This window comes from Myotis myotis, unplaced genomic scaffold (assembly GCF_014108235.1).
Source record: "Myotis myotis isolate mMyoMyo1 unplaced genomic scaffold, mMyoMyo1.p scaffold_m19_p_12, whole genome shotgun sequence".
NCBI lineage: Eukaryota > Metazoa > Chordata > Mammalia > Chiroptera > Vespertilionidae > Myotis > Myotis myotis.
This window is the reverse complement of record NW_023416316.1, coordinates 28,144,197-28,153,428: the sequence shown is the minus strand read 5'-3', so window position 1 is coordinate 28,153,428 and position 9,232 is coordinate 28,144,197. Positions and strand designations below refer to the sequence as shown.

The following is a 9,232-nucleotide window of genomic DNA, read 5'->3' as shown; positions in this document are numbered from 1 at the left end:
ATTGATCGGCTGCCTCCTACAAGCCCCACACTGGGGACTGAGCCCACAACCTGGGCATGTGCCCTGACCAGGAATTAAACTGTGACCTCCTGACTCAACCACTGAGCCATGCTGGCTGGGCTTTCTCTTCTGGGGACATAGTTTTTAGGACTTTTTACTTAATTGTCAACTCCATGATTCCACAGGCCCATTGGAGGAGGGCCTGTGGCTGTTCACTGTTATGTCCCTAGGGTCTGGCATAGTACCTAGCATATAAAGTACTCAGATATTTGAATTGTTGAATGCAAAATTCAGCTAAAAGTCATTTTTATTGTGACCCTTTTGAGGAACTTCTCATCAACTGTTCTTCATTTTAGGAGGCATTCATTCATGCAACTGAAAGGCAATGAGGGTCAAACAGGTAACAGGCTATTGCAGGTTCCCAGATGGCTTACCCTTAAAGAGTTAATCAATAACAACAGGGCACAGAGAGGGAAGATGCTATCATTTACTTTTGACATCTGTCATATTAGCTTTGTGCTTTTGATAAACACAAAGCACCTCCCCAAGGATGGTGCACACTCCTCTAAAAACCTTCCCTACAGGTTCTGGATATACAGAGTTTATCCGTAAATTTTGTCTATGGGCCAAAATGCACTGGATTCCTGGCCACTACTTCTTGTGCTGTCTTCATGTTCACATTGCTGCTCTGGGGCCCAAAGACACTATCAGAAGAATTCAAGCCTGATCTTTGGCTTCAATGCACCTTAGAGAAGGGTCTTCCTTTTTTGCCCAAGTCCCTTTATCTGTAGTTCAGGGTGGAGCTGAAAGAGTTACATGGAATGCTAATCCATCTGAAATATGAATTTACGCTCTTATACCATTGGGAAGTACTATCTACCTCCTCTACTCTCTTCATTACATATCACATTGAAAATAAGCAGGCAAAAAACAGGTGGTTCTTTGCATAGAGTTATAGTGTATATTTGGAGAAGGTACTGCCTCACCTGCAAATTAATGGAAATGATGACAGCCTTTTTCAGAAATATGCAGAGGTTTTGGAAACCCTGAACTCTTTTTTTTCTGGAATGGGTTTTCTCCCTGTATAGACCAGTGCCTACTGCTGAGGTGAGAGTTGAGACCTGGCATGGATTTTTGGTTGAGTGGCACAAGTCAGCTGAGGACAGTGCTTAGATCTGTTGTGGGAAAGGCACTGGAACCAGGAGTGGCCAGGCTCAAAGGGGTGTTGCTGGAGTTCATTGTCTAGGCACTGGTGGGCATCAAAGAAGGTGATATTCTTGTCCTCTATTGCTTCACAGGGCGTCTGGTGGAGGGTGGACTCTTCAACCTTTTTGGTCGTGGTTTTGGCCACTGTCTCATCCTCAGAAAGGAGAATGGATTCTTTATGCCCTTGAGCTTTCAACTTGTGTTTAATCCAGTGTGTAAAATGCTTCATCTTATTTCCGAAGCCAGCTTCTGCAGCTTCTGGAAGGGTAGGGCTCTTGTGAATGTGAGCTGCCTTTACCAAACCCTAAAGCTCCTGATCCTAGAAAGTGTGACCCTACAAATTTGGTTCCTGAAAAGTTTGGATCTGAAAAATGTGGGCCCTTTCAAATGCTGGACTTGCAAAATTTGGCCTAGTGAATGGTGGCCCAGAAGGTGATCCTGTAAGGTCAGGCCATTTCAGCTCTGGACACTGCAGATTTGGCATTCTCAGGAATCCTTATTTGGATGAGGTCATTCAGCTTGCTCTACTGGCCCTGCAGACCATTCTTATCTGGACATTCTGCCCCAAGAAATCCTGGAGGATGCTCTAAGAACTCAAGGTGAGGGTGACTCTATAGATCCAGACTTGTCATTGCTAGTCTCTACTCACTCAAGGCAACCATCTTGGTCAAACTAAAATTCTATTTGAGAAAGATCCTGGAGATACAGTTGGGAAGTAAGGGGCTCTGGTGGTCCAACTTAGAAGTGTCCCTACATAACCTTGAATTTTGGCACAGTAGATGTTCTTTCTGGTTGGGGCGAGCCTCAGTGTTGCACTCCCTTCTCTGTCATTCTCTGCTGTTTTGAGTTTCCCTGGGTCCCCTATTTTCTCTGCTGGAGTAGGGAGTTGTCTCTATCTTGTAGAGACCTGGGGCTAAGAAGCCTAGGGCTCCTCCTGGCTGTGGTTGCTCACACTGGCCTCCATCTGAACACAAAGCACCCGAATCTCTGTTATGTCCCCACTGGGTTGTGAGATCTTGAAGGCTCAGTGAGCAGAACCATAGGACTGCTCTGGAACTAGCTTGCTTTTGGTTCTGTGCACCACCTTAGTTTATTTGCAAGCTCTTCTTTAAAGTGGACCCTTCAGGGGCACATGGGATGCCTGGTGGGATGGGGAGTTCCTGGGGCAACGTTTCCCCTTGGTTGTGTAGACTCCTAAAGGACTCCTTGGCACAGCTATTCCTTGAGATAGCACAGTTCCTTCCCTGGACTCCTTTGTCATTATGAGATGTCCCAAATGTATCTCCAGGAATTTCTTTTTCAGGTAAAAATTTGGTTTGGCCAAGACGGGTGTATTGAGTGAACAGAGTACTAGGATCTGTCTGGCTATCTAGAGGCACTGTATCCATTCGCCTGTACTTCAATCTGGAATGCTCGAGCACTGTCTGCACAAGTTTCATCGGCATCCTGAAAGCATGGCCAGGACTTGCACGTTGCTGTTTACATGAGATTGAGTCAGAGGCTCTATTGGACCCCCGACAAACCCAGGCTCCATCTCTGTACTTGCTGATTGGCTACTGATTGCTGGGGCCATGACCTTGGAGAAAGCCATGTAGTTAAGAGACAGCACCCCTGACAGAAAGGCCAAAACCTGTCTCACTGACTCAGTTTCTCAGTGACTCCCTGCAAGGGTACCCACACAGGTGCTGATCAGGGTGATCAGCGACAGCATCTGGTGAGGTTTGTTGCTGCTGGTCAAGGCCTGTCAGTATTCAGGGTGTTACTTCCTGATCCATCTAAGGGTCGATTGCTGCCTCCACACAGAAGTTTACTTTCTGGGCTGTAAGGGAACAAAGTTGCTTCCAGGGCCCCTGAAATGCTGCAGACCCAGTGATTTACAGTCCCCCCATGCAGACATGGGCAGGGACAGTACCTAGTAGATCTCCCCCATTTGTAGTCTGGCTCTGCAACATTGCCTTGGCCAGGGCAAGCAACTGTGAACTGGTCCTGTTGCCACAAAGTATCATAACAGGTCCCTATCCCCACGGGCCTCTAGGTCTGCAGACTTAGGAAACACTCACACTGGTTAGGGTGCTCCTCCAGGGCAAGGGCGGCTGGTCATCAGGGGACAGAAGAAACTGGATGGACTGCTGGATCTTCTGGAGCAGGCCCTAGCAATGGTGAATTGACCTGCTAAACTGACCCCTTCTGAAGGTGGAACTCCAGCAGCTCTGGGCCTGCTCCAGGAAAACACTACCTGCCTCTTCCTGAATGAAATAGGCTTCCCCAACAGGCAGGCCCCTGAGTCTCAGGAGACAGGTTGCTTAACATGTCTCAGGGCTTATGTTGCATGGTTCTCTGCATCTACAGAGATCTCCGGGCAACAGATGGCAAGTCCCACTGAGGCTGGAACTTCCTTTGCTGCAGTGCCACCCCAAGGCTTCACAATTGGTCAGGGTTGGAAATGGGACGTTGATATGGCCATGTTGATAGTCAGATGGAGAAACCCAAATTCAGAAATGTGGGAAGAAGGTAGAGCTACCCGACAGTAGAGACTAAGGAGAAATCACTGAAGGGAAAGGGACTGGGGACTTCCCTTTTGTGGATAGATCTCCAGGGGTAGACCAGGGACTGTGCAGAAAAGAGGAACCATGAAAAAATAGCTGTGTTTATGCTGCAGATAACACACTGAATTCTCAGTGTGTTGCCAAGGTAATGGACAGAGACCACTTAGTAACCAAAGGGTGAGTCATGGAGTTTGGGATTTGCTTGCAGTGATATTTGCTCTGGATCCATAGTGGATCCTCTAAAAACCCAGAAAGTCTGGGTGGACTGGCTGACCTCCCATGACCCCAGGGGCCCCCAAAAGTAAGCCCCTGTGTGGAGGCAGCAGTAAGCCCTTACGTGGATCAGGAACTGACACCCTGAATACTGACAGGTCTTGACCAGCAGCAACAAACCTCACCAGATGCTGTCGCTGATGACCTTGAGCAGCACCTGCGTGGGTACCCTTGCAGGGAGTCACTGAGAAACTGAGCCAGTGAGACAACGAAGGCCTTAGAGGCAGTATTATGATGAAAGAAAAAGTTGTTTTTTCCCTCCAGGCTTGGAAACTATTCACGGTAGTGTGACATAAGCTGCCATAGGGCCTCTTCCACACATCTTGGAAGCCCTCAGCTATAGAAATGCATGAATTTATCTATCTGTATTTAAAGATACCTCACACCTTTGGTGACACAGGAACAACAGGTGAAGGGAATGCAAGGCCATGGGGGTATTTTAGGTTTGTGAACTTTGGGTTCAGGGAAGGAAATGTATTCAAGGGCTGCTGACCTTGTTTCTCTGAGACATATTCGGTGTTGCTCTTCTTGTACTGTTGGTTCACAGGAATCCTGCACTCCTCAAGGCTCCAAGAAGATGGATCTCTTGCGTCCCAGAACACATCTGGTGCTTGAAATTCCTGCCTTAGTTGGTGGTCAGCCCAGTAATCTTGGATGCTGATTGCACCAGTTGACTGGGAAGCTGACTGGGTTAAGGATTTGTGATCCTTTAGTTGTGTCATTGAGGGGGTTACAGGTGCAGCTGAAACCTCTCTGGAGTGCTGGGAACACTGACTTGGATCAAAAGACAAATTAGACATGGACAAAATATCTAGGCAAGAGGAGCCCTGCGATCGCCTCGATGAAGTGGGAGAGATGGGGGTACTCTCACTCTCCAGCAACTGCTTAATCTCCAGAGCCATAGCATTGCAGACAGGGCAGGAGGGGTCTGCACACAGGAGCCTCCGCACACTTCCCTCCTGAGGAAACCAGCGCTGGCTAGAAGAGGAAACATGGCAACTGTTATTGATGGGCTGACAGCCGCCTCTTTGGAAGCTGTGGCCTGAGGATCGGCCCTGCCCTCTGAGTCCTTCACACCCGGGGGCACACCCCCCACCCAGTGTTTACTCCCCTACTTTTCTTCCTAAGAAATTGCCACTTGGCAAGTTATTGTGTGCTGGGCTGAGGGTCTGGGGCTTGCTGGGCAAGGTCTCAGACAACCCGTGAGAACAGAGCCATGAGTGAGAGGTGGGTGAGTTCTTTGTTGACCTGGGCTAAGTAGCTTAACCAGAGATGGGAACAAAGGATGGGGGGACTGATGGTTAGCTGATGGGATATCACCAGGGCCATCACCAGGTAGAATTTGGACTCAGTCTCATTTAAGGCTAAGAAGGCCACAGCCTGGTATTTAGTATTTCCAAGCTGTAGAAAATGAGGTACTTGTGAGAACTCTGCATTCCAGGGACTCTGATAAGTTGCCGTTATCTATAAATAACATCTCTTGGGAGCCAATCCCATTCTCTAGGGATTTTAAGAAGAGGATGAGATGACAAGCTCCTAGCTGGGGGCTGTCTCAGGAACTGAGCTCCCTGAAGACAGAACCAGAGGAAGTAATATCAGCAAGGTCTAGGGGTCTGCCCTTGAAAGGGTGTAGCTGTAAGAAGAGTATGAGAGTGATTACTTAGGTATGCACTTATTTATCCATTCTCTTGGCTGAATAACTTGTCTCGTGGCTGAGTGCAGATCCATGTAGAGCCTTTTATGAATTAAGTATAAGTCGAATTCTGAATTCCAGGAGCACTGTGAGCTTAGCCCAGAGCAGAACTAGGACTCCTCCTCCTGAGATATGTGAGGCCTCCCTTGCCCTGGCAACCCCCTCAACCAATGCTCCAGCCTCCACTGTGTCTGACTTCCTCCTAGTTATCATCCCTCTCCCAGGCCAAGTAGAGAAACCATCACAGTTCAGACTGGAGTTGGAAGACTACAAAGAGCAAGTGATCACCTTTTCATGATAGCGATCAGCTCCCATGGCTTCTCATCTTCTTTGGAGGAATGTTTTTTACCTGAGAAACCAGGAGACAGTGTTACATGGAATAGGAGAGGAGTCAGGGACATACTACAGGAAGCTGAAGGTCAGAGAAACGTTCCATGGGAACCTTGCCCGCAGTGAAGGGGAGTCAGAGGAGAGACTGGGACTTTACCTCTTGATGTTCTATCTTTAGTCCTTTGTTTGATTCTCCGTTGATGCTAAAAAAAAGAAAAGTTAGAGTATGAAGCTGGGGCATACTTTTTTTTCATGTCAAAATGAGACAGAACCTGCAAACTTTTTTCTGTATACCAATTTTATACATTCTTGTTTCTTTCCCCTACTCTACCTTTTTCACCCCATCATTTCCTTTCTCTTATTTCTGATTCATTTTGAGGCACTTTCATACTCCATACTTCCACCCCCATTCCCTGAACAAGTTCTGTGGCGAAATCAGAATGAGCTCTAACCGGTTTGGCTCAGTGGATAGAGTGTCAGCCTGCGGACTCAAGGGTCCCAGGTTCAATTCCATGGTCAAGGGCATGTACCTTGGTTGTGGGCACATCCCCAGTATGGAGTGTACAGGAGGCAGCTGATTGATGTTTCTAACTATCCCTCTCCCTTCCTCTCTGTAAAAAAATCAATAAAAATATTTTTTTTTAAATATATTTTATTGATTTTTTACAGAGAGGAAGGGAGAAAGATAGAGAGCTAGAAACATCGATGAGAGAAACATCGACCAGCTGCCTCCTGCACATCTCCTACTGGGGATGTGCCCGCAACCCAGGTACATGCCCTTGACCGGAATCGAACCTGGGACCTTTCAGTCCGCAAGCCGACGCTCTATCCACTGAGCCAAACCGGTTTCGGCAATAAAAATATTTTTTTTAAAAAAAGAATGAGACAGGAGAAAAAAAGTAGAATAGATTAAAGGATGGATGGTCTAGTAGCCAAGGGACTTTAGCCATCCAAGGCTCTAAATGCTTACCAACCAGCCTGGCTGGCAGGGCTCAGTGGTTGAGCATTGACCTATGAGTCAGGAGGTCGAAGTTCAATTCCTGGTCAGGGCACATGCCTGGATTGTGGGCTCAATCCCCAATGTGGGGCATGCAGGAGGCAGCCAATCAATGATTCTCTCTCATCATTGATGTTTTTATCTCTCTCTCCCTCTCCCTTCCTCTCTGAAATCAATAAAAATATATATATTTAAAATGCCTACCAACCAGAAGAATCACCCACATTTAGAGCCAATAAGGATACCCCCATTAAAAAAGCAGGGAGTAAGGTAACAAGAGAAATTAAGGAAATAAAATCTCATTTGAGGCTTAATCGCTTCAGTCATGGATATAGCTTTTCCCTACCCGGCAACCGCTCTTGTAAGGTCCAAATTTCAATCTTTGATGGTTCTTTTTCGCTTGCCAAATAATTAATGCAATAATGATGATGGAGCCATAAGTGTATAAGGGATATCCTATTTCCCACAGAACAAATGTAGGGTTCAACATGATCTAAACCTAGCCATCCTCCTCCCAGGCTTTCAAGATCTTGAAACATAATGAGTCCACATTCTAGACCTTGTCATCTCCGCCTCACAGAGGATGCAACCAGACCAACAGACTACATCACAAAGCCCTCCTGTTTCACAAGGAATGTGGATCATTACAGACCTTTATCTGTCTAGAGACAGTAATTTTCAACCTTTTTCATTTCATGGTACATATAAGCAAGTTGCTAAAATTCTGCAGCACACCAAAAAGTATATATTTTTGCTGATCTGACAAAAAAAAAAGCTATAATCTTGATTCATTCACACCGGATGACTATTGTTGCGTTGGCTGTTGCCATTTTTTTTTATATAAAGTATTTCTGCAAGGACATCTGGTGTCTTTTAATAAGAAATGGTATTTAAGCTCCTTCTCATCACTTTTTTAAAAATATATTTTATTGATTTCTTTACAGAGAGGAAGGGAGAGGGATAGAGAGTTAGAAACATCAATGAGAGAGAAACATCGATCAGCTGCCTCTTGCACACCCTCTACTGGGGATGTGCCGCAACCAAGGTACATGCCTTTGACCGGAATCAAAACTGGGACCCTTGAGTCCGCAGGCTGACGCTCTATCCACTGAGCCAAACCGGTCAGGGCGGCTGTTGTCATTTTTAAAAATTTGACAATTTAAGGGAAAAGAGGTCAGTGTCCCTGACTAAAAAATCAGGTATTACATGCTTTAAGACTCTTGTGGCACACGAGTTGAAAATCGCTGGCCTAGGAGACGCTCATGTGATTCAGTATTCAGATGAGAGTATCTGGTTGTCTGTGTGGAGTGCAGGGTGTAGGCCTAATGATGCTAAGGTCACGGGCAGCATATATTCTTTCATGCTCTTTCTATTTCCTATATCCGGATGGCTCACCTCTCTCCTTTAAGACAGTAGTTGGACATCGCTCCCCAGGTAACTGAGCCTTTATATATGCTGCATTGCCCTGTAAGAGTGAGAGAGAGGCTAGGTCAGAGGAACTCCATAAACAACATCACCTGTAGTGAGAAGATAACTAAAAAAGCACACAAGAGAATAGGGCACCCGATGTCTTGTTAAGTCTTGGAAAGTGAGGGTTTTGATGTCTCAGGCAATAAATAGATGGTCATGTGGAAAAGTTCAGGAAGAGCGCCATGTCTGATGTGGCCAGGAAAGGAAATAACTGCTGTCCTTTTAAATAACTTTCTAAGTTACTAAAAAAGGCACTTTCCACTCTGGCCAAGCTCGACATGGACAAGGGAGACTGTAAAATGCCTTGGAGAGAGGCACATGAATGAGGCTTACCTCTGGAGCTTGATTTTCCAGAATGGCCTAAACAGATCTTATAGCATCCTCTCTATTCATGGAGATGGATTTATTGGCACGATTTTTTATTAAGGACCATAAACTTGTGGCTCTTTGTTTGATTCCATCATGGCTGGAATGTTTGGCTGAATGTGCTATGAACATCTGAATTTGAACACATTTAGGCAGAGCAAGTTTCTTCCTGTTCAACTTCAATACCCACCATCCTTATATCCACTGATTCACATATTAATGTTAACCTTCCTGGCCCTTGTTGACATTGTGATATGCCTCCAACACTCCCGGATTTCTGAACTTCTTCCTTAAGAAGTTCTTGCCCTGCCCTAACTGGTTCGGCTCAGTGGATAGAACGTCGGCCTGAGT

General features: G+C 46.1%; 1 protein-coding gene across 1 annotated transcript; it reads right to left on the bottom strand.

Moving 5' to 3' along the window:
- Positions 1–1,147: 1,147 nt before the first annotated feature.
- On the bottom strand, positions 1,148–7,535 carry FAM205C (family with sequence similarity 205 member C). Its single transcript, XM_036330501.1, is given in 6 exon segments — positions 1,148–1,324; positions 1,326–1,464; positions 4,897–5,003; positions 6,007–6,067; positions 6,206–6,251; positions 7,392–7,535. Coding segments are annotated over 6 exon segments (537 nt in total). The 3' UTR covers positions 1,148–1,284.
- Between the last annotated feature and the right edge of the window lie 1,697 nt (positions 7,536–9,232).